Genomic DNA, 25,999 nt, shown 5'->3' on the forward strand with positions numbered 1-25,999 from the left:
TTGTATGCATTTTGAAATGCATTGTACAATAAATACAGCATTTACTCTTATCCAGCACAGTTCTGGCCTGATACGTTGGGTCTTGAGCTTAGGGTTTGGCCTGGATCTGGGCCTCAGGTATTTAATACTATGTCTGGACCTGGAGGGATGTGGTATTGGTCTGAAACTGGTGTTAACTCCAACTCTAGCTTTGAGTGGTCCATTTTGAAATGGTTTGATGCTGGTTTAGAATGTTTAACATTAATTTAAGCTTTAGTTCCTGTACATCATGTTTGTAATATCATAGTATGGTTCATCCCATTGACCATTATTTTGTTTCTGGGTAAACAGAGATAGATCAGCAATCAGCAATACCACATAAATGCTGGCTTGCTTTCTCTGTGATTAGAGTACAACTGAAGGAGATTTTCAGAGCCCCACCCAAATCCCTGTACTATGCTATCATCAGCGTTTCTTATGCAAACCAGCTGTTTTCTCAATTGGCCCTGAGGTACCTGCCAAATCTTTGCACGTGTGAAAGGGAATTGGGGAGTTATAGAGAGAGAGAGCATATGTGTGCATTTCATATCAAACATATATTCTGCATAAACAGCCTGTTTGCCAATTAAATGAAAAAGTGGATCTTAAGGATTCAAGGCACAATTCTGTGTACAGCAGAAATTAATTATGAGCCCATTTAATTATTTTCCAAAACTTTATTTCTATCTCAAACATACACCAGTTTATCACAATGCTAGTACACTGATCCAAAATATAATGAAACACCGGAACGTTAAACAACTGGGAAAATGGAGTAAAGAGTTCCTTGATGACCTTCAACTTTTCCCTCAGAATTAAGCATATTGGTATGCATATTCATTCTTATATTCATATACAGCCTTTAAACATATAATTCCACTTTCTATTGGTGTACTTCAGGAACAGTCTAAACAGTAAAATCTATTACCAGATTTTAACACCAAAATATTAAGTCAAACTTTAAAAGCACAGCGAAATTATTTTCTGGAGTATGAAAGGAGGTGAAACATTTAAACACGTTAATGCATGTTCAGAATAGAAATGTTCTTGTTGTCTCAGTGGTTCCTCACAGTATTGGAATGAATCTACTAAGCAACAGTACAGTAATCAACAGAACGGAGAGTAAAAACTAAAAGAACTGGTCCAGGGTCTCATGGCTGCACCCAGTTACGCCACACCATTGCTAGTAATGTTTTCCTTTGCCTTATGACTAATGTACAGTGTAGTAGCAAATGTAGATACAAAACCCCTCACCCACCAAAAAAAAAACCTTCTAATAATTACGGCAGATCATTCAAACGATTAAGTCAGTCATTCAATCCATAAACACTACATCTAAATGTCGACTATAAAAATATTACAAAAGAGCATAATACTGGTTTACAAAGAATGGCAATGCTATAACTCGATTCAGAAATGTCTCTGATTCCATACATCATTCAGAAAACATTTAGTTGTCACCCTGAGTGCTAATGGGCTTTGCGGTATATTTAAAGTGATGGTTTACTCAAAAATAAAAATTCTGTCACTGTAGATGTCAGAGTAGATGTTAGGCAAAATGTTTGCCTCAATCACCATTCACTTTCAATGCATCTTTTTTCCATACAATGAAAACGAAAGGTGAGGTAGGCTAACATTTTGCCTAACATCTCCCTTTGTGTTCCACGGAAGAAAGAAAGTCCTGCGGGATTGGAACAACATAAGGATGGGTAAATGATGACAATATTTTTATTTTTGGGTGAACAATCCCGTTAACAGTCTGTTGGGTTTTACATTGTGGGTTGTTTGCAGCAATGAAATGGAGTTTATGTTGTTTTTTCGAGAGATCTGGCACTAGGATGTACCACTGCTCAAAAACTCCAAAAGTAATTACTTTGTCACACAATGATATTAACAAAATTATACAAGACTATTAACAAGTCATATCATACTGTACACACAGACAAACATGTAGAACACAGTCATTTCGGTACACTTGACTCAGAGGCATTAGATTTGTTAGACATACAGCCTAGAAACACACTAACAACCCGTCATAAACAAGAACAAAATTCCCATCCATTGCTTTCAGAGTGATTCTTTATGGTGTGGCGTGATTTAATCTGAGCTGGAAGCTGTGGACCATTGGGACGGGAGCAGGGCTCCTCCCTGTGTTCCAGCCCTGGCTGCGCTCATTGAAGCCAGCAATGACTCATGGGAAAGGTTCCCCACCCCACACCATTTCTACTCTCAAGGGGTGCAACTCTTTGACTAAAATGATTCTTTTGCATCATTATATGATGTTCATATCATAAATGTCATTGCCATCGTAATCATCATTAACGTCATAACTGGCATCATTACCAATCATCAACCTCATTTAAACACATTATGCTTTTACAGTATAACATACAACAAGCTTTCATATATCAACTAAACATGTACATTATTTAGACATTTCACTGAATAGGTAGGAGGATTTCTTGACCAATTATGTTTACTCTATTAATTATCCTTAATCTTGCTTCAAAAGTGTTTACTTGTCCGTATGAAAATTTGTGATTGTATCTACATGGAAATGAGGGAATTTGAGCCTTCACTTTGTCTACTCAGTGCATGCTGATGGCCAAGGGCTATATGCAGTAGCTTGAGGGTATAAGGTACAGGGACTGAGCATGTTACCCAGAACCTGTGTGGTAGAATAGGTTGTTTAGAGCTCAGTGTCTGCCGTCTTGGTGGTAGAGTGGCCGTTGGTGGCAGCTGGAGGGGTTTGGGTCTTCACTGCTTCTGTGGACTCTCCATTAAGACTGGGCTTCTCCTGGGGCTCCAGTTGGTTTAGAGGGGCCACAGACACCAGAGTGTTGCCCTGGTTCTCCTCATCTGCCATGAGTGACTCCTCGGCCTGTGGGAACACAAGACACACACATGTTTAACTTATAGGTTTGGTGGTTACATTTCTTAACTGGAAACCAAAAGGTTGTAGGTTCAAATCCCACAAGTGGCAAGTAATGAACTATCTCCATTGTGCTTTTAAGTAAGGCTCTTAACCCTAGGACTATTTCCAGAGGAACATTTTATTGCTCAGATGTGGTTTTTAGCTCATTAAGTTGTAGTACAAACATTAGTAAAGCATAAACTTTTGGATATTTCTCCTAAAATTAAAATATTAATAAAACTATTAAATAAACTGTCTGGAGAGCATAGCCAAGATTATTTGGTATTGTGAAAATTTGATGAGAAATATTTTAGTTAATATTGAAATCTCTTGACTTGATTGCCATCGTTGATATTGTGGCAAATCTGATCACAGTTTGAGACATAATTGCGATCTCTTCAGAAACTTCAGAGGACTTGCGTTGAGAGACATGTGAGATTACTAGGGTCTTTTTCTTAATATAAATATCTGTGGGTTAGGATTGTTCTCTATTTAGTCTCATTGCTGTCTAAGAACATAAACTGACAGATTCAAGAGAATGTATGATTTTAGAAATGTGTGATTTTCCTCTCTTAGAGATTGCTCATGTTAAACTAGGGCTTTGATTCATTTCGATTCCGATTCACAAGCTCTCAACTCTATTCTATTCCGATTCATTTGAGCATATATCAGTTAAATTGTCCATTTTGCTTATATATGAAATAAATTATCTTTCAGCTAATGCTCTTTATTATACAGGAATCCTTCTAACTTGGTACATTATGAAAATATACATTTACGTATTTTTTAAATTATTTTATAACTATTTTTTTCAATCATTTTGTTCACATTTTAGCTTTTTAAAAATGTACAAATTCCATCAATAAATATGATCTTGAAATTGAATGTATTATATTACATATACTGTGTATATGATATATTATGTAATGTTTTCATGCATAATTTTTACTATTTACATTGATATGTAGAACAAATACTAAAACGGTATTGTCTCTTACCATTTAAGCTGCAGATAAGTGTCTTAAATAGGTGTTTTGGTTGAATGCATTTTACAGAGAGTAGCATCGTTTCTTTACCGCATCCGTGCAATGTGTCATTTGAAATAAATGTTTCATTTTTGTTGTTCTTGACTGTAAAGAACAGAAAGGGTATTAAAAGAGACATTACTTAATGACAAATGGATTGCGTAGATCTAGTCTTTGGACACATTACATGGAACGAGTCAAACCAAACTTTTAATCTCAACATGCAGTGAAAGGATCTTGGTGCTGAACTTCTTGCCACTACACTCAATCACTAGCGAGTGAAATGTGAAAATTTACCATCCAGTGGCTAATCACAGACATGCTTAGTCAAATAGCATGTAATTTGGTTGCATATGTAAGTTATTTACTCACATTGTGGAGCATTGTACATAGAGTAAAAGATAGATCTTGGGATTTTATGAATCAATATCGAGATTGTTCAAATGAAGATCGCGATTAACCTGAAAATCTACATTTTTACCCAGCCCTGTGTTCAACATTTGTTAAATGAAGTTGCTTTGGATAAAAGCATCTGCTAAATGACTACTTACTACTCACTTATGATAGTACACTAAACTTTATAATATTCTGGGATTCCAGCAAGATTAATATACATGTGCCATAGACACATCTTTCAAAATTCAGTCTGTGTTTACACAAAATTATAAACATTGACTGTATGTGACATAATGCATTTTTCTAATGCATCTTTAAATCTCAAGCATCAAACATGTTTTTCTGATATACTTTGTACTTTCAACCGCATATGGCTTATGAAATCCTGCCCTATGAATGTATGGATCAATTTAACACTTTCTAGTTTTTCAATGTAGGCCTCTTTCTAAAGTCTAACAAGTGTGCACTCCAATTCAGTTTCATCGTTTGACATTACGAGAGAGAAACAGCTTAGAAGTGTTGGCAGGGAGATGAAACAGTGAGAGTTTCATAAGCATATGTTGTAGTTCTGAACATTAGATGGGGCGTGTGTGAGAGGAACTGTGCTGGACTGATATGCTGCCAATTGTTTCCCTCTTAATTACGAGCTTGGCTACACTAATCTACCAAATACGCTGAACTTTGCATTTAAAATGAGCACATACAAACATATTCAAAATGGGAATTTGATTGGGAACACTTGGTGGTGGTGATTCAGTTGGTGAAGTCATCAATTTGGGGACAGCTGGAAAAGCTTTGGAGGAAGTGAACAATTGTTGAAATATGCACCCAAGACTAACTGATATTGATCACAATTCAAGAAATAGTACATTCTTTTCTTTAATGAAAAAACACATTCTTCATGATTGCTTAAAGCTGAAGTGTACAATTTCTTCAAATATATACAGGTGCATCTCAATAAATTAGAATGTCGTGGAAAAGTTCATTTATTTCAGTAATTCAACTCAAATTGTGAAACTCGTGTATTAAATAAATTCAGTGCACACAGACTGAAGTAGTTTAAGTCTTTGGTTCTTTTAATTGTGATGATTTTGGCTCACATTTAACAAAAACCCACCAATTCGCTATCTCAAAAAATTAGAATACATCATAAGACCAATAAAAAAAACATTTTTAGTGAATTGTTGGCCTTCTGGAAAGTATGTTCATTTACTGTATATGTACTCAATACTTGGTAGGGGCTCCTTTTGCTTTAATTACTGCCTCAATTCGGCGTGGCATGGAGGTGATCAGTTTGTGGCACTGCTGAGGTGGTATGGAAGCCCAGGTTTCTTTGACAGTGGCCTTCAGCTCATCTGCATTTTTTGGTCTCTTGTTTCTCATTTTCCTCTTGACAATACCCCATAGATTCTCTATGGGGTTCAGGTCTGGTGAAATCTGGGCGCGAGTGCCTGTGTCTCTAGTAAATGGGTGAAGTGACTTTGGTTTTCGTGTCACAATGGGACCAACACCAGCAGATGACATTGCACCCCAACATCACACTCGTAACACTGGATTTCCGCAACTTGCGCTCAATTTTTCCCCCTAGGGACCTGGTTTCAAATGAAATACAACTTACCCTCATTCGAAAAGAGCCTCTGTGTGGGACGCCTTTCCGACGTTGTCTGCGGCTCAGGAGTGGTTTAACAAGAGGAATACGACACCGCAGCCGCCTCCGACACGTGTGTGGTGACTCTTGATGCCTTGACCCCAGCCTCAGTCCATTCCTTGTGAAGTTCACCCAAATTCTTGAATCGATTTTGCTTGACAATCATAAGGCTGCGGTTTTCTCGGTTGGTTGTGCATCTTTTTCTTCCACACTTTTTCCTTCCACTCAACTTTCTGTTAACATGCTTGGATACAGCACTCTGTGAACAGCCAGCTTCTTTGGCAATGAATGTTTGTGGCTTACCCTCCTTGTGAAGGGTGTCAATGATTGTCTTCTGGACAACTGTCAGATCAGCAGTCTTCCCCATGATTGTGTAGCCTAGTGAACCAAACTGAGAGACCATTTTGAAGGCTCAGGAAACCTTTGCAGGTGTTTTGAGTTGATTAGCTGATTGGCATGTCACCATATTCTAATTTTTTGAGATAGTGAATTGGTGGGCTTTTGTTAAATGTGAGCCAAAATCATCACAATTAAAAGAACCAAAGACTTAAACTACTTCAGTCTGTGTGCATTGAATTTATTTAATACACGAGTTTCACAATTTGAGTTGAATTACTGAAATAAATGAACTTTTCCATGACATTCTAATTTATTGAGATGCACCTGTATATATATTTTCAAACAGGTTTCCTGAACAATTCCCCATCTTACAAACAGATAGCTCTGCCCCAAAATGCTTAAACAAACACAGAGCCACATTGTTTTAGGGGAAATCAACCCACAAATGTCTTATGTGTAGTTGTCTACCATAAAGCTGAGACAGGAGAATATTTCAAATAAAATAAAAAAGGAGAGATTAAATAGATTTCATATAGAACATACCTTATTAATGTTTACTATAATATGAATGCATGCCTTTCCATAAAACGTGTCTATGGGCTTAGGTTATATTTTACATGCTAACATGCTAAATTATTGTCACCTGCAAGTTTTATTGAATGGCATCCGGAGTTCAGTAAATGTGTCTGTGGGCTGGTACTCACCAGTTTCATGCCTTTGCTGCTGGTTTGGCGATGACACTTAAAGTAGTATGTGCCAATTATGATGGCAGCAAGCAGTAAGCCAGACATCAGCACAGACACGAAAACAGAGGAAGAAGATGAAGAGGAGTCATTCTCTTTTGTCTCTGCTTTCTCTTCATTCCGCTAAAGAGAAACACACATGAACACAAAGATATGAACAGAGATATAAAATACACAAGAATTCAAAAGGATTGTGCTTCATTTTTGGATTTATCTGATAAGGTCGATTCCGTGCCCCCCTAACAAGCAAGCAAGAATGAAAATTAACTATATTTAATCCCATAGTGCACCAATATGCCAGATAGAACCATGCCTTTCATAATATTAAAGAAATCTCTCCCCATATAAATATCCAGCATCAGACTGGCTCTCTCAATAACGTAAACTAAATGAAAGCATTTTTGGAAACTAAAAAAATTAAACCTAACAAAATTTGAAAAACTAAAAACAAACCTAAAATAAATGTTCATGACTCCAACACTAATTAAAATACAATTAAAATGACCTTGAATTAATTTTAGTTTTAGTTTTTTGATACACGGTTTATCATAAATGCAAAACCTTCATTTAACATGAAAATACTACACCACTAAATGGCCCCGAGATAATTAACCTCGTCAAACACATTCAAATGACATCAGCCCTAATATAATACAGCTTAATGTACTGAAAAACATAAACTATCAGAGTGAAAACATCCCAAAACTAAACTAAATTGAAAACAAAATAGAAATAAAAACTTAATTCAAAACTATAATAACCCTGAGTTAGCTTATCATGTCTATCATTCCGATCACTGTAGATACTTTCACTGGTCTCAGATCTGTTCTCGCCAGCACCCATCATCTCATCATCTACCCACACTTCCTCTCTCCAACCTCTGTCCTGGGTTCATAACTGCATGACAGCACTCAGAGGAAGCCCCTTTTTTCTACCACTCATTCATCTTTTGTGTGGAGGGATTATTTATAGTTAAAGGCAAAACAGGATCTCCTTAATCTGACCGCACAGGCATCAACAGCTCAAACTGCCTTGCTAAACTTCATCCTTTCAGACACGAAGCTTCCTTCCTTTCTAATGTGCACAGATGGACACAACAGCAACTGAAAATATAACATCTGAAGTCATTCTGTCCATTGGTTTAGGTTGGAAAGTAGCCTTTGAATTATAGTTTTACTTGAAGAGATACAGTAGTGTAAATTAAACTGTTTTTAGGGTCCGTTTACTCGAACACATTTTTGTGTCCGTCTATGCTGCTTCTTTATCATTAAATAACACACGCAAAAAAAAAAAACAAAAAAAACAAAGCAGTTTGAGGGACAACTCAGCTCAGCATTCATCATGTGGATCTCTAGTTCTGATCAGATCTACATTCCACACCACCCTTTTTTGACCCTTCCTTTCTTATTTCCACCCAGAATTGTATGAGCTTAGTAACCCAGAATCACTTACTTGTGCACCTGACACCTGATTGGATTGGCTGGTCATCAGTTCTGTTTTTTCTTCCACACCAGCTACAGTGGGGGCTGAGGAATGAACAACTGGCATAGCCAGGCTGCTCCCTTTACTTCCAGAGATAGTGATGGCTGATGAAGGTGCTGCTGATGTCTGGGAGTTGCTTGTTGGACCAGCAGTAGAAGAAGAGGGGGATGACATCATTACTGTAAAAGCTAAAAATTAAGGGGAGGTTGTCATTTAAAAACAAGAAAAAAGTTAAATAATCTGAGCCATGTGCCTGATATCATGCAAAATCCCATTCAGATATGTCACACCTACTGCACATACCCCCTTAGATTTTTGAGCCAGGAAGATCTTGAATGCAACTTTATAAAAAATAAAAAAAAAATCTTTTTTAAAAATTCAGTTTTTCTAAAACACTGAGGCAGAAATTGCCCATTGACATGTCTAAATTTGGTCAAGTTGCACCTTCAGCAGATCATTTGCTTTAAACTGAAAATTCTGTGATCTACAACCCACCCTGATGCTACTTGCAACACACACACACACACACATACACACACACACACACACAAAAAGATTTATGCATTTCAATTTCTTAACAAAATGTCATCAAATTGACTTGAGTAATGTTTAACACAATAAAAAAATAAAAAAAAATAATTATTTTAAGTTTTATTAATTTGATTTAGTTAAACATCAACCAGTTCAATTAGATGGGATTTTGTAATGAAATTGAAATGCATAAACCTTAAAAATAGGCTAAAATATTTGTGTGTATGATTTTTTTCCATTATCTATTAAGTCATTATCTAAATGTCAAAGCTGCTCTTTACCATACAAGGGAATTAAATGGTAATTGCTGACTGTCAAGCTGTTGCAATTTTGCTTGTTTAATTAAAATAATATAAACAAAATAAAATACCTTACATGCTAAATTAAAACCGTACCACTCAACTAATGTCTTGCACTAAAAATGTCATTCATTTACAATTATATTGAAAATTTAAGTTTAATTGCCTTCAATTTTTACAGAAAAATATGCTACAGTCTACAGTAATAAGTTAACTGCAATTTTTCGACCACTTTGAATTTAATCATGCATTTAATCACAATAATTGAATTTAATCTATGAAGTTGAAACTCATCAAATTAAGCAGAAATGTCAAATTATTGTGACAAGCTTAACAGTTGGAAACAAAGATATTGTTAAAACAGTGATTACATTTTTTGATTACCTAGTCATTCAAATGTGCATTTACTTTTAAATGAAAACATAAAAGTTTAGCATGTACAGGATGATGATGCATTGAACATATATCATAAGAAATAAATAGAACCATTTGCTTGTCTTTACATTTAGCTGTAAAAGCATAACATTTTTGAAACCACCCTACTTGTGTAAGATGACCCCCTACCTACAACAGGGCAAGAAGACAAATCTTATGAAATGTATACAGTACAGGCCTATGAATATACATATTTAGATGCCCATATTTTTAATCGAAGGGATGTCAATAAAGCAATTTTATGAATTAAGACTGAATGACCACACCAATTAGAATATGCTGTATGTACTGTATATCAGCTCAAAAATGATCAGTCAAAAAAAAAAAAAAGTAAACAAAGAAACATTAACATAATAATAACAACAACAAACACAGCAAAGATTAATTTAGGGAGATCCTACCTTGAGGGGCAGTTGACTGCACTGACATGGCATTAGGGGCAGCATTATTTGTTTTTGCTGTTGTATTTATATCTTTGGATGCACCAGTTGGATCTGATGTTGAGCCTGCAGATGTACCAGTCAGAGGTGGATTTGTAACTGTGGAACCCTGGGCCTGACAACCTACAAAGAGACACAGAAGATGATCAAGATATGGGACATGCATTAGCTTTGCACTCCCACCTCACCTTGGGGAATTATGAAGTTTAATGTTATAAATGAATAATGAAAAAGATGGAAGAACTTCTGCAGTTCTCATCTAAGGTAGGCACAGAGCAGCAATTACATTTTGATCATATTAATTTCACACTGAAAAGAACTCTTTGTTGATGATTACATGGTTTACCACGTCAAAACAAATTACTTGTTTATAACTGCGATAATCTAAACAAAGAGTGAAAAAATTTTAAACCATTTCAATAATTACTGTGTGAAATTACTACTGTTGTGGAATAATTTACACCACACCAAAAACATTTTCCCATAATGCTGAGCTGAGATATTCGTCTAAAAATCGTTATTTGTGTTCAGCAGGAGAAAGAAAGTCATACACATCTGGGATGGCATAAGTGTAAGAAAATATTCAGAGAATTTTCATTTTTGGGTGAACTATCCCTTGAAAAAGGTCAGGTGATGTATGAAGAAAATTCAAGGTAAATATCACTTGTGTGCAGTGTTTTTTTTGTTGTTTTTTTTGGGGTGTCATTTCCAATCAAACTGTAATTTTAAATTACGCATAAAGTGTGAAAATATTATTAATGTGTGTGTGTTTAGGATACATATAGTTTTAGCTATAAAATTAGCCTTAGCAAACATAGGAGGCATCAGTTTTCAAAAACGTTAACAAATTTATTTCCATATCATTTTCACCACAGAATTCTATTAAAAACCAAACAGAATTTTAGATGTGGTGGAAATAACAATGTAGAGGGACTTTTCATGATAATGAGATTGTGATAAATGTTTTAACGAGATTTTACTTTCTAGAAATTCACAGTGCTAAAATTGCCCGATGATGAAGGAACACACAATTATTTTTGTAATTCCGTTTGGTGGTGCAGAATTGACACACCTTACCTTTAGGTTCTAGTTAGTTGATTTGAGTAAAAAAAAAAAAAAAAATTTTTTTTTTTAATTTTTTTTAATGAAGACAATAAAATAAGTAAAAAATTATTTGAGGAAGACAGAGAGTTATGCAAAACCCTAGAGCTTGGATTTGATCCAGGGTGTTTGTGCCAACATTCTCTCATCTATCACGCAATCACTGGGGGCTTACAGGGTTTGACCTGAGTGTCAGATCCTCCCTAGCCAGGGCCTGCCACACTCTCCCTGTGTTTGCTAGCATGTGGGTGGTAGGTGCACCGTAAGGTTGTGTGGAGGTTAAAAAAGCTTGACCGTTATTCACTGCCCCCGTCTCCACCCTCTTTTAAAAACATGTGTCCTGTTTGCACAGCCACTAGACTTTATTAATAGCTTAGGCAGGAGGTTAATGTTCACAATGCAGACTAAGCAAATAAACAATTACCACAAAAAGGTTACATCCTTTGGCTTTGCGGTACATTGGAGGTGGTATGCAGGAAATGTGAGAAAATGGAAATGAAGCCCTAAAGCACGAGGCTGAGCGTACATTACAAATTAATGAATTTGCTCATTTGTTTTGGGTGTTGCATCCTCTGATTTCTGTGAAACAAACAATGCTATATCCGAAAGCAGCTTATCTTGAATTTTTGCTAAAACCATGACTGTACCGAACCAGAACATTACAAAACAAAAGGACCCTTTTCACAGTCTTTGATGAAACATTTCTGCCTTAAATTGCCTACGTGAATATAGCAAACATTTATATTTTCATTTTTTTAATGTATATTTCATGTACATGTATAACGTTATTCTTTGTGATACATTACCTAACTGATAAAACTTGTCACCGCTGCTGCGATGGGCAAGGGCAGATTATGACTAGCAAGGGCCACAGTGCCAATTTTCTTTTAAATATCGAAGAATTTAACAGATAGACTCCTAAAGCATCTACGCATGGGTTTGGTGAAACTTGGCAAAGAGTTCAGGCAGTTCTGGCTCGCAATGCCATATCTTTTGTAACTCATCTGAATTATGGTGTGTTCCATTCAGAAGTGGTCATCCCTATACCCTATTTCCTTCAAAGACTTTACCCTCCATTGTGAGAGCTTCGATGGTCTGAAAAGTGTGGGGCTCAAAAATAGTCATTTGGTCATTTTATGGAAAATTCTGTTCCCACCAGAAACCTGCTGTTGGCTAAGGAATGGCACCTTGTTGTACCAACACAAAGAGGCACCAACTACGTTGGTGGAATGACCTTCCCAACTCCATCCGTGAAGTTGACTCAATTTCTGTCTTCAAAAAATTGCTAAAAACACATCTTTTCCATGAGCACTTAACCAGTCACTTAAATAAAATAAAATAAATAAAAATTAAAATTCTTGTTGCACTGTAATCTGTCTTGGATTCTACTATTCTGATGCTAGTGAAACTTTGTAATACAGCACTTTTCGTACCACTGTCTCCTTACGATGATTCACTTATAATGTATTCCTCTTTTGTAAGTAGCTTTGGATAAAAGCATATGCCAAATGAATAAATAATTTTATACATTCAGACAAGGTTTTGTCAAACCAACATTATAGTTTGTCTTGACAAACTTTACATATCTAGTTTAATCAGTACTTTTGTCCCACACAAAATAAAAAATCAATATCTTCTTTTTTCCAACCACCTAAGGCAAGTTATTTTTTGTAATATAGGGCAAACATGCAGTTATAGCAATGAATGGTACAATAAACATTTTTGTTCGACAGCCCTTTTATACAGAGAATAAAGCTTAACCATATAAAGCCTAACATATGAAATAACAGTCAGAAACAGGAGACAGTAGACATCTCATACACATCGTGATGATGATGTTTAGAAAGTCATGTATCAAATATGATATGTGCAGCATTATAGAGTTAAAGAGCGGCTCAATTCTTTTTTTTTTTTTTTACTAGAAACAGGAAGGCAAAAGAGTCCTATAAGAGGGTTGGGGGCCCTCATAGTCATAGTGCCCTGTTGAGAGGCCTTGAATAAGCTGTGGGGCCCACATATTTAAGCATACATAAACATTTGTTTTCAGAGTTTATGGGCCACGAGCCCCCCCCCCCCCCTTGATTTATCATAGAGTTGTAAGCTTAGAATGACAAGTCAGTGACAATTGCTGACATTTCAGTTACTGATATCTCAGTGACAGTTAAACATACTAGGTTCCATTTCCCATATCTTCACTATGTAGAGACAAACTACTTGGAATGTTCAATCTGACGGCAGTAGAAATGGAAGTCTTGCCTTACAGTTGACAGAGTCAAATGCCTTTTTGTGGCATTGCAACTCTCAATATGGTGGCTGTAGGAATAGAATTCCTGCCATTCAGTAAAAGAGCCAATCCCCTCTTTGATATGATTAGATGCCTGGAAAATACAGATATGATTCTTTATAACACCAGTTATAATATTCTGGTAAAAGGGATTTGTTGGTGAAATTGTGAAGAAATAAGGCTCATTATAGTCATATACAGTATGTGTGCCCTACATTAAAAACATACTGGGATGAAGTAATTAAACAGATGAATTTAATATCTAATCGCACACTAGAAGTCCATCCGGAAAACCTTATTTTGGGTTAAAAAAACATAGATAAAACATTAAAAAACATCTGTCTTTAAAAACATAGAGCAGTATATCTTTAGAGTAATTAAAATAGCAGCTTTGAAACAGATCACTAAAACTTGGTTATGTAAACATAGATGGAAATTGCTTTAAAAATCATACTATAACATGAACAGATAGTTTTTTGAATATTTTCTCTATAATCTTTGAATTTAATTGGTTAAAGGTGCGATGCTTTCTTTGTTTTAAGTTTGATTAATTTGATATGAATGGGCAGATATGCTGTTTTGTTTTACCAACATGTATGTGCTTTAGGTGGACCAGAGTTTTTTTTTTAGGTAAAGGAGCACAATTATGATACCATTGTTGTCATTTTATTGCAGATGTTTTTATTATTATTAATAATCTTGACAAACAGTTTTGAGTATTTCATACTTTCCCCATTCAAGTGCCTCACTGCTAAATAAATGGGTGTCAATGTAGAGTAGTGCAGGATTTCTTGGCATTAAGAATTTGAGCAGCTGTGCTCTAAATCTAGAGCAATTCTTGGTGTCATTAAGGACCCCAGCAAGTGTTGACATCAAACTCATTGTCACATAGGCTTCAGAATGCCATCTGCAACTCATGCTGGGTGGTCTGTGTTGTCCTAACTAGCAATAGTAAAAAATTCTGCCACACCCTGCTACTAAAAACATTCCACATTTGGCTAAACAGATGTGACTATTTCATCAATGGCAATACAATGTAAGGCAGTTGTACAGAAACAATTATAACATTTCTGCACAATGATTTTCACATACACCATTTGCAAAAAAAAAAAAAAAAAGTACAATTGTAATCAGTGCGGTACTAAGATGCAATTTTTGGGGGAGGGCAACCTCTAAGCCATTAAGACCTTAAGGGTGGACAAGTGGTTGTCTCTTCATTGGACCATGAGAGGGCTGTCAGAAGTTTCTGGGTGGCACAAGGGAAATCTTTAGACCCTGCCATGATTGTATTCATGTTTTTTTTTTTTCACATGGTACCATGCCATGGGTTTGAGACATGGTACCATGGTAGATGCCATATTTTCTGGGCATGTACCATGATAACACTGTAATTCTTTGAAAATGGTACCAACTAAAATGGTAATACCATGGTATATTTTGAGGTGTCTTGGAGTCCCATGTAATGCGTATCAATAAAGTACTATTCTGTCCAATCCTAAATACCTCTGAGTGTGAACATCTTAATCATTGTACCATGGTAATATAAACGTATTACAATCTGATATCATCACTTTACCATGTTACTACCACAGTACTTTTGATGAGGGAAAAATGCACAATGTAAGTTAACAAAAGTATTTAGGAAAACAGACGTCACACAACAGATATATATATAAAAATATAGCAGTCTTTTCTGTTAAAGCAACAAAAGAGAAAACCAAATCTGTGATCCTTCAAGCTCAGTTCTATTTGTGTTCCACAGAATTTGATTCCACAGAAAGCTCACTTCCTCTGCATGTCCCAAAGTAATACACCCACTCTTAGCATTCTGTAGTTTTAAAGGTGCATGGCCACCATGATGGCTCACTGAGCACTCACAACATGAAGCACCCATCCCTCATTTTAGATACACCCTTGTATCTTGTAAGCAGGGATATCGTGCTTGATACTGTGCGTGACTGGCCATATATTTTAATTGTCTGAACTGGGCATGCATCCTACAGCTCTTAAAAATGTTAATAAAACTAAGAGCTGACTTATGCAGACCGAAAGCTGACATGTTTATTGATACAATAACTGTTAGGAAGAATGTTGCTCCTTCTACTAATTTCACATAAACACGACCTGTTTCTTCTAACATGTACTCATTTGTATAGTTTTGTATTTGTGTGATTTCTACAAATGAGAAAGAGGTGTTTTAGATCAAGATGAAATTTTATGATGTGATAGTTTGTCCAAATAGTGGCATACTGTCTCACCATGTACTTATAAGTCTGTACTGTACCATTTCCAGCTAAGAACATACATTTAGTGTGCAGTAAAAGTATATAAATCGGTATGCTGCCACTTTAAGAATCTCTTCAACTGTTAAAATGTGGTTGAGCAGTGTGTTTCCCTGGAATTTACTAGGAACACAGAGGTTGTGTTGTGACTACCACATGAGATCAAGCTGATGTTCTCCAGACCTGGAGCAGGGATGTACTGATCTTTGCGGTGAATGAGGTCACCAAAGGCAATTTGGGAGTTAGGCTATCACTAACATTTGTATTTCCATGTTAGTCAAAAGCTAGCTCTGGTTAGAGTAAGTTAGAGTAAGAAAGAAACTTCACATTAAAGGGATAGTTCACCCAAAAATGAAAATTGTCATCATTTACTCACCCTCATAACATCCCAGATATGTATGACTTTCTTTCTTCAGCAGAACACAAACAAAGATTTTTAGAAAAATATAGGTCCATACAATGCAAGTGAATGGTGATCAGACATTTGTAGCACCAAAAATCACAAAAAGGAAACATAAAAGTATTCCATGAGACTCCAGTGGTTAAATCCATATTTTTCAGAAGGAATATAATAGGTGTGGGTGAGAATCAGAACAACATTTAAGTCCTTTTTACACTAAATATCCTCTTTAACTTTTACTTTCAGATGTAAAAGTAAAACAAACAGGCACCACATGTGACTTTCAGATGTAAGTGAAAGTGAAGGTGGAGATTTAGAGTAAAAAAAAGACCTAAATATTGTTCTGTTTCTCACCCACACCTATTATGTTGCTTCAAAGGATATTGATTTAACCATTGGAGTCATATGGAATACTTCTGTGTTTCCTTTATGTAATTTTTGGAGCTGCAAATGTCAGATCACTATTCACTTGCATTGAATGGACCTACAGAGCTGAGACATTCTTTTAAAAATATTTTTGTTCTACTGAAGAAAGAAAGTCATACACATCTGGGACAACATGAGTGTGAGTAAATGATGAGAGAATTTTCATTTTTGGGTGAACTATCCCTGGATGCAAACATCCAGGTTTAAGTTTCTGTATATGGGGAAATACAATTTAAATGTCACACACTACAATAAGAATAGTTGACCAAAAATGCATTATGAAATGCATTATGAATTGTTTGCACATGCTACCTCACATAAGCCTCTTTTTAAAAAAAGAAACTCAACAAACTACTCTTTAAATTTATCCTGACCACTTTAAAACTTCAAACATTATAAACAAACACTTGCATACCACCTTACATAATGCCAAAATGGAAAGACAGAACAGGAATGAGATTAGCTCATTTTTATTAGCACAGTCACCATGTACAGCTGGCTTTAACAGATGCTATGTATTAGAGATTGGAGAGTGTGACTTGAAGAAGTTGAAGAGCTCTATCAGACCTCAGAGACAATAATCTGGACAAGAAGCATAGTCTGTTGAATGACAGTCATTAGCATTTGAAGCCTGTAGCTTTACTGTATTCTTAATCTACTCCAAAATAGGCAATCTACCAAGACATTCACCTATGATGCCTCTTAAAATTATTACTGAAATCATTTCATAATTTGTATTGGTGTGTGATCTTTCGGTCATCAAACAGTCACATATGGAATCTCCAACAGCGAACACAAACAGAGTTCTAGTAGAGTATGAGTACGTGGAACACACCCAGCTCCCTTAGTGCATGTTTCTCATCCACTGATATAACAGTAATGACATGGCCGGAACAGAACCATTGTTATTCTGTGGAAAATGACACAACAGGCACTAAATGTGCTCTCCAGATTTCTGAATCACACTTAATTCATTCCGTGGTGTTCTGACATGTCTGCTCTGATGTAATGAGACCATCTCAGGCAAAGACTTTCAAAATCCCCCATGCTCTCCTAAATGGATGTACAGAAATAAGCTTAGCCAGACAAATCTTGACAGCTCTGATATAAACCTGAGACCTAACGTCTCCTTCTTCTTCCACAATCCCAGGGCACATGAGAAATGCCCATAAAATACTTAAGGTTGTTTTAAAGGAAGTACCTCATTAAGTCTTTCAAGCACTGAGCTTGATTTTGTTTTGTTTTTTCTCTATATGAAACTGGGCTAAGCCAGAAAGATACACAAAACTCCAACCTCAAAAAGCACTCTTTTCATTAAAACTTCCCAGAGGAATTGTTTGTTGTTGTTGTTGTTGTTGTTGTTGTTTTGTTTTTTTTTTGCTCTTTTATAGCTCAGGAATCTTCAGTTGTGTTTGATCTAAGTATCAACTTTGTCTAAGAAGATTCCCCTAAAATGCATCAAGAGAAATAACAAGACACAAAAGAGATTTTCATTAACATAAAGACAATAAAGCAATAAAAATAATATGGATAGTACAGCTCAGATAATTTGGTCTTGGAAATATTTGAGTTCATATTGAAATCTTTGACTTTTGTTTGCAGACTTTGGAATCTTTGCAAATCGGAGCATAATTTGAGACATTGTTTAGATTGCTTCTGAAACTCTAGAGGAGATACATGTACTGTAAGTTTACTGAGGTCTTTATGTCAGGATACAAATCTGAGAAGCCAAAGACTTACGCAAAAGTCTAAATTTTCTCTCCATTTAATCTAATTTCTATATATTGCAAACAATGGAGATATTAAAGAGATCTCATTTGTCACCCCTCTTTCCTAAGAGCTTGCAAGTGGTGTTAATCAGAAAACTTTAAAACCTTTGGTCAAGCATTCTTTCTGTTTTTTTTTTTTTTTTTTTTTTTTTATATCCCATGTCTCATGACACTAAAAAATATGTCATTAATTTGCCTATTTATTTATGGGAATCAAAAGGCATGTCTACTTTCATTCTGAGTTTCTGAATTCTGAAAATTGCTGGACTTTATCCTCAGGTGAATCCCCAAGAGGAATGCAGATGCGTGTGCCATTATACGTTTCAGTGCTGGTATTTGTTGTGGGCAATGTGAGAGCACGATCTCTGCCGGGCGATCTCCGGATGTCGTAGCACTTTCGGGGGTATTGATCTATTTCTCTTGGGCCCCCCTCGGTGCCTGGGCCCCTGAAAGCTGTCCCCCTTTCCGCCCTTAAGGGCGACCCTGGTCCTCAATCCCCCCCACCCATATTAATGCTTAAATCACAAACCTATTGAACAATGAGACAGTATCTATCTTGCTAACAAAGACCCCCTCTTGTTTTCCTTCACCCACAGGGATCTAAGCCGTGGCATTATCTTAATAGTGCAGATGATCATCTTAAGATCTCATATCTCTGACCTCTGGGTCTGGAGGGGATGAGGAGAAATGTAAATAAATAAACAGCTTAGAGAAAGTTGAAAGATCGTGGTGATTGATTGCAGACGACCTAAAAGAGCTTGTAATCACTCTAATAATCACTAATGTGGTGTCCAGAAGGGTGGAGTCCATATCCTTCCAAAATGTCAGGCCTTGACGTCTGCAGCCGGCTTGGCTGGATGGCAGCCTAGAGCTCAATGCTTCAGGGTCATAGAGAGCATAGATGGCTGACAGCTGCAGCTATATTCCCTCCCTACAGAAGGCCAGAGCATCATACGTTCTTTTACAACCACCCACCACCAGTCCTGAGCCTGGGTTGTCGACAGACTTGCACTATCAAATTCCACCTGAGTTTAGGATTACTTGTGGAGCCTAGATGTGTCAAATTGCTTCAGGGTGTAGATGTGGAATCCACTTAGTATTTAACATGGACTTAAGGCCAAATATCCAGACCCTAGCAAAAAACAAACAAACAAACAAACAAAAAACCCCCAGCTAAAACAGCTTTAGATGGTTGCCTAGTTTTAGCTGGTCTCTGTGCCTGTTCAGCCTGGGATGTTGGCTGGTTTTAGAGGGATTTTGGGCACTTGTCAGATGGTCAGGCTGGGTAACCAGCTAGCCTCCCAGCGAAACCAACTGAGCACCAGCTTGGCCTGGCTGGGAGACCAGCTTATGTAAACCAGCTAAGACAAGCCAACCATTTTAGACTGGTTTAAGATTAAGACTGAGGAATGAGGATGGGCAGAGGGAACCTTTGTGCTATGAGTATGCAACATGTTGTACCCTTCGCTATGTCATTTGGCCCATTTCTGAACAAGGTTTTCCATTTTCTCACATGTTTTGATAGTATTTTTAGTCTCTCTACCATTTAATTGGTTAACTAAAAAGATCTTCCAGTGGAAGTTCCCCTCATGCCCAACTGGTGCAATCACAACATTATTTCTCAAAAAGCTGAAGAACTTTCTTTATGGCCTATCTGAGAAGCTAGAAATCCAGAGACCACTCAATCCACCCCAACTATGGGAGAACTATTTCCATTTGCGAGTGTGCCGATCCTGAGAATTTGCTTAGCAATGAGCCCATGGCCCAGTTGTTTTCTGACAAAACAAAAAGAGGGTGAAGGAATTAATCAAATTAGTGTCAGGCATGGAATGCTCCCCTTGCCAGACAGGATGCAGGTATCTCAGCTAGGAACTATACACTGATGCACCAGACTCTTTTGGTCCCAATCTGGGCCAAATAGACCTACAAATAGATTCTTTCAAAATATAGCCTCATGTACTGTGCAAAACCCTTTCAGAATCACCTGTAGAAGGACATATTAATACAAATCTTAAGTTTAATAAATTGTATGGATAATAAATGTTACAAATGTTTTGTGTAGTGAGGCTAACATTCAGCTTTATATCTTTTGTGCTCCACTAAAGATAGGGGTTGGAAATAAGATGATGGTAAGTATACTAAAGAATCTTCATTTCTGGGTGAACTATCCTTTTACAGAGAAAGATTTCTTCTTGTTACCCCCCTCCAATTGCCAGCTGCCTCATTCTTTTGGAGCTCACTATCAACACCAACAGCATTGTGTGGTTGTAGATGACAGTGGACCATTTCCAAGCTCTTGTTCTTTGACATCATTGTGCAGATTGATTCAGACAATGTAATTGGATATCTAAGTGTTTGATCCAATGCCATGTTCAGCTCATACAATGCCTGCAGAAAAGGCCACAACAGAAAGAGGAGGGGATGAGAAACCTCTTCTCTTTCTGCTTCTCTTACTTCTGTTCACACAAAAGAAGAACTGGGGCTGGGTTTTGCCCCCTCTCTCTAACTGTAAAAAATCCCCGTGGCTCTGTTAAACTGTGGTTAAAGAGGAAAGACTGCCATGAGAAAGTCCTCGTGCTCTTGATGGCAAGAAAGGGAAACAATCTTATGTTTTCAATTAGGGAAAATTAGGGAGAATTGCCCCAACATTGTGCTGCTTGCTGAACATTAATTACCCCGGCAATTACCCCACCGGTTAAAGGGGCTCAGCTAAGCCACGTTAACTGTGTTTATTCCTCAGGCTAAATGGCAAAAACCACCACAGAAGTGTAAACTTTTCCATAAAATCACATGCTTAAAACAAGTATTAAACAAACACAACAATAATTTAACTCAATCTTTGTACTTAACACACTGAAAATGATTTAAAGTAGTGAAAATTATTCCTCAACAAATATATTCCAATGTGCTGGAAGTTTAGCTTTACAATGAACACCTACATTTTATCCCAAAAGTTTGAGTCAAAGTTTCTGTCAAATTGAAACTTAACCATCACTTGTTAAGTTGTTATTGGACTAATATGATGATACAAGCAGCAGACTGGTCCAAAATGGTGTCTTGAAGTTTCTGCTTGTTACAGATTTTGTATAACCACAGGCTAATTACACACTAATGTTTGGACTCAGGTCTTTGGATGCTCCTGTTACCAAAACGCCTGTGTCAAAATTAGCTCCAGTGGCTGGAAGCTGTATGCCAGCTGTGAGACATGCAATAACTAAAACTGCATCAGAATGCCAGGGGAACTATAGAATAACCCACTCAGCAGAAGAGTAACAACAAAGAATGCTAATATGATCCCAGATTGTTTTGTTTTACCCTACTGAAGAAAAACAACAGCTAAAACCTAAGCTGGTTAGCTGGTCTTAGCTGGACAGGCTGTTTGTTTGGCTGATTTGAGTTCCATAGTCAACTAGCTTCACCAGGATTTTGTTTTTTGTTTTTTTGCTGGTGAACAACATGAGGTCTACAAGTCTATCAGCTAGACCAGCACCAAACCAGCATAAACTAGTCTGAACCATAATGGAAATTCAAGCTTATCTAAACTTTCTCTTTCGATCAGGGCCTTGATCTATATATGTTTACAGTGTGTATAATTGTGTCCCTGTCCCTGATGCATAGTAGAGTGTTGTAGTCCAACAAATTTAACTTGGCAGACTTCCTGTTTGTTCAAATTATCTTTTCCAGTGAAAGGCATAATCACAGAATGATCTAATCCTTGCTCCTCCTTCCTTTTAATATCAATCAGTATCCTGCTCTAAAAAGTCCAATGAAGCCAAGCACACAAAAATTCTGTACAGTCTCCCCACCCTTGGGTACATGACGTTAACAGGGCCTCATCACCATATCCTGGGATGCCAGGATGCTGAAGGGCATGAGAAACTGGCAGTTGCAATTTTCAGCCCACATTTTTGTTAGCCACAGACTGCATTGTAGGCGAAGAAGAATGTTTTAGAACCAAGGTACACAGATATGAGGGACCACAACTGCATGACTTCACTCCTTCCCCCTTTATTCTTATCAAAGACAAACCTTCACTTCAGAATAACGGCATGCATAAGAATGCAAGATGCACTGGCATGCAAGAACATCCTCTTCCATTGTCCCATGACTGTATGTCTTTGTATGGCTAAACCCATGTAAAAGCTTGCATCTGCTGTGCACTAAATAGCTTTGCTGTGCTGGCCAATGCTATAAAAAATACCAGTCATACATTACATGTGTGATAATACTGGGCAACGGTCATATAAGTTAGCTAGTATGGTAATTCCTATTTGTTGGTTCAAATCAGGGTAGAGTAATTGGCCTCAGCTGCAACAAATTTCTTAAGTTAAGAAAACCCTTTGTACTAAATATATGGGTATTATAATGAACTGTAAGGATTTTCTTAACTTAAATGTATTGAAACCAACAAAAATGTGTTGGTCCACCAAGCATAAATCAGCCTAGACCAGCATAGGAATTGCATGATGGTTAACCTGGTCTTTTTAGCTGGGAACCTAAATTTCTTACCATAACATGCCACAATAGCACTTTTTGCATTGGGAAAAGACCTGCTGCAGGGACACTATAGGTCTGCCAAGGAGTTAAAGATGCATGAAGGTGTTTTCTCACTTGCCACTGTGCTGTAATTCAGAAGCGGCCAAACTCAATAATATTCCATGATGCCTGGGCAGTACCAACCGTCATTTTGGCGGCTGTCCACTTAAATGCCACATAGCTACTAGGGTTTATTATGGCTAAACTCACAACATGGGGAAGGGTGGTAACTGAAATTCAGTGTGCCATTTGGTTGGCTAATGTAACTACGGGGAGAATGTTAGTTCAGCTAAACACATTTGGCAACAGGCTGTGTCAGCAAGCTCTTCCTCCTTCCCCATTCTTCCAACAGAACAGGGAGGTAACACCTCTATAAGATCAATATTTGCATTGGCAGGTCTTTGTCACATTTGAACCTAGGCTGGCCAGTTTGAATACAATAATTTTACCATCTGATCAGGCTTTGAGTCTTTAATTGGAAAACATTTTAAAATACCATGTAATTCTACCCTTCTCAGTCACTTAGTTTCATTTAAGTTAATTTAGCTGCAACAGTAGCTTGTGGTTTGTCTGTCTAAAGAGTTGACCATCACCATGACTTAGGTCATGCACTTGTATCTCATTACATTTTTGGAATTTGATGTACCATCTAGACATACCAAACACACATGATCCTGTTTAGCAGAGGTAAAAAATGATCAAGTCAGATCAGAACTGCCAGCATAAGTAAGTTATATAAAGCACATTGTTTTCGAGGCAGTAGACATTATAGAGAACCTCAAAGATTCCCTAAACAAAAAGCTATTTAACTTGTTTTATTGGATGCTGAACTAAAGCCATGACTGTTTTAATGCCAATATCAGATGTTCAATGGCTGCACATATGAATTTCTGATCAAATTAACTTGCTGTATCTTGGAGATCCTGGGACATTAAGCACAGCATATTTCCATGGTATTCTGAAAAGTACTTCTATGTTCATACCGGCCAATGGTGAAGTCTCACATTGGTGCCAATTGCACTAAAGTGTCAACCATTTAACAGACTGGTGGGAATGGTAATGTAGAGTGCTTTGTGGTCTGTAACTGGGGAGGGGCATAGGTGGTGTTTTAACAATGCTTTGCAAACCAAAGTCTGAGATATCAATGAAAGTTCAGCTGTTGCAGCGTATTAAATTGGTTTACTGTATTGCATTACTATACATTATAACCTTTTAATAGAACATTTGAGGATAACTCCAGAAATGTATGGCTAATTAAACTGCATATAACACAAGCTTTATCAAACTAAGCAGGTTTTATTCAACTAACAAGGGAGGCGGGCTGCCTAATTCAATTTATCTTTTAGCTCAAAACATTATTGTGTGCTGTGCGAGTGCTTGTTTAGTGTGGATGTGTTTCTTAGCTTGAACTTTTCTTTGCATAAAAACCTTTAAATTTGTCTTTGCTTTTCCTATTTTTTCTGCTGTTGTATTTCCATAAACTCAACAGTGCCAGAATCCTTCTAAAAGTCTACCCAGCTCAACCACCAAGCTCCTGAGAACTTGTTCCATTGGACTAAACTTATAACCCTACATGCTGTGTTCAAACCACACTTCATACCGTTATACCTACTCTACCGCCCTTCTCTCACCTCTAGGGAAAAGGCGCGTACAGCTCTCCCCAACCATTGCAGATATGCCCATCCCACATGCACGTCACTTACAGCTTTTTTTTTTTTTTACTCCTTTTTGAAATAACAGACTTGCGGTAACCTCCCTGGATGGAGAGCAGTTTACGCACAACTGTCTCCATTCTAGTGGCTGATAATGTAAACATCCATTTGCTTTCAAATGAACATGAACTAAACACTGCGGTGTACATTTCAGCTTGCAATATATTAATGCGTAAGCCTGTCTTTCAAATTACATTTACGCTAGATAGAGACTCAGAAATCCACTCGAATTGAAGAGGACAGAATAAAGTAGACGTTAAAGATGCTCGACTGACCCCACAGACAGTTTCCAGGATTTCCAACCGCTTCAAAACCCAAATACATGCACACATGTGCATAAACTCCAATGCTTCAAACCCCTGGCCAGCTCCACCCAGACGGGGGGCAGGATATAGCCCATAAATACGATCAACGGCAAGTTTCCACTCTACGCCAGACCCCTTTGTTTTACTTTCCCGCTAACTTTTAACAAGTTTCCTCTGAGTAAACACTACAAGCTGAGGGCTGTCATATCATTCAAGCAGGGACTGTTTTAGAGTAAAATTGATGTTACCATTAAAACCAATTACAAACCAAAACTTGCTCAAAAACACATTTAAATTTATATTATATAAATTATATAATAAATGATTCAATATATGTTGCATCCACTTATTGAATACTAATTTCTACAAAATTAGAGGAAAAAGCATAGTCCTAAATCCTTACAAGAATTATACAGCATAAAAAGTGTGTGAATGATTACATAAGATTTACAGCTTATTAAACAATGTCAGAACTTACTGTGTAGCAAAAGAATGGCGAACACCAAAACCAGAGCCATCCTTTTCCAGAGCTCATTCATTCTCTCCGTGGGCACAACCATTCTCCTTTTTGAGCACGCTGAAAGTGTGTGGGAGTGTGTGTGCAAGCGCTGGGGCTGGGCTGAGAGAGTTTAGGGGTTTCCTGTGCCTGAGACAGAAATGAGTGGGTCACAGAATAAAGCATGGCTTGTGCTCCAGGGGTTTTATATGGCTGCTCTCCACTCCCCCCACACCCCCCCTCCTGTATGCTTCAAAAGTACAAATGTTACTTACCACCAATCTCACTTCCAAATAGAAATTCAGAGAGCATAAAGGACTTGTCAACATTGTCTCATGACTTTTATTCCTATAGAGACCTACCTACCAATCAACAAACAGAATTTCAAATTGATACAAAAAAGGAATACAGTTTTAGC

At 37.1% G+C, this 25,999-nt stretch overlaps 1 protein-coding gene across 1 annotated transcript; it reads right to left on the bottom strand.

Annotated features, from left to right (window-relative positions):
* Positions 1–1,244: 1,244 nt before the first annotated feature.
* Positions 1,245–25,769, bottom strand: LOC127418686 (sericin-2-like). Its single transcript, XM_051659397.1, has 5 exons — positions 25,564–25,769; positions 10,232–10,393; positions 8,536–8,753; positions 7,045–7,206; positions 1,245–2,899 (listed from the first exon to the last, which is right to left on the bottom strand). The coding sequence occupies exons 1-5, from the start codon at positions 25,643–25,645 to the stop codon at positions 2,708–2,710; spliced, it is 816 nt and encodes a 271-aa protein (XP_051515357.1). The 5' UTR covers positions 25,646–25,769; the 3' UTR covers positions 1,245–2,707.
* Between the last annotated feature and the right edge of the window lie 230 nt (positions 25,770–25,999).

The sequence above is a fragment of the Myxocyprinus asiaticus genome, chromosome 28 (genome assembly GCF_019703515.2).
Source record: "Myxocyprinus asiaticus isolate MX2 ecotype Aquarium Trade chromosome 28, UBuf_Myxa_2, whole genome shotgun sequence".
Classification (NCBI taxonomy): Eukaryota; Metazoa; Chordata; class Actinopteri; order Cypriniformes; family Catostomidae; genus Myxocyprinus; species Myxocyprinus asiaticus.

Coding starts and splice junctions, on each gene's coding strand:
- LOC127418686 (XM_051659397.1), bottom strand. CDS start 25,645: ATGGTTGTGCCCACGGAGAGAATGAATGAGCTCTGGAAAAGGATGGCT. Junction 10,394..25,563: donor CGCCATTCTTTTGCTACACA/GTAAGTTCTGAC, acceptor GTCTCTTTGTAG/GTTGTCAGGCCCAGGGTTCC. Junction 7,207..8,535: donor ATCAGGTGTCAGGTGCACAA/GTAAGTGATTCT, acceptor GTTTCTCTTTAG/CGGAATGAAGAGAAAGCAGA.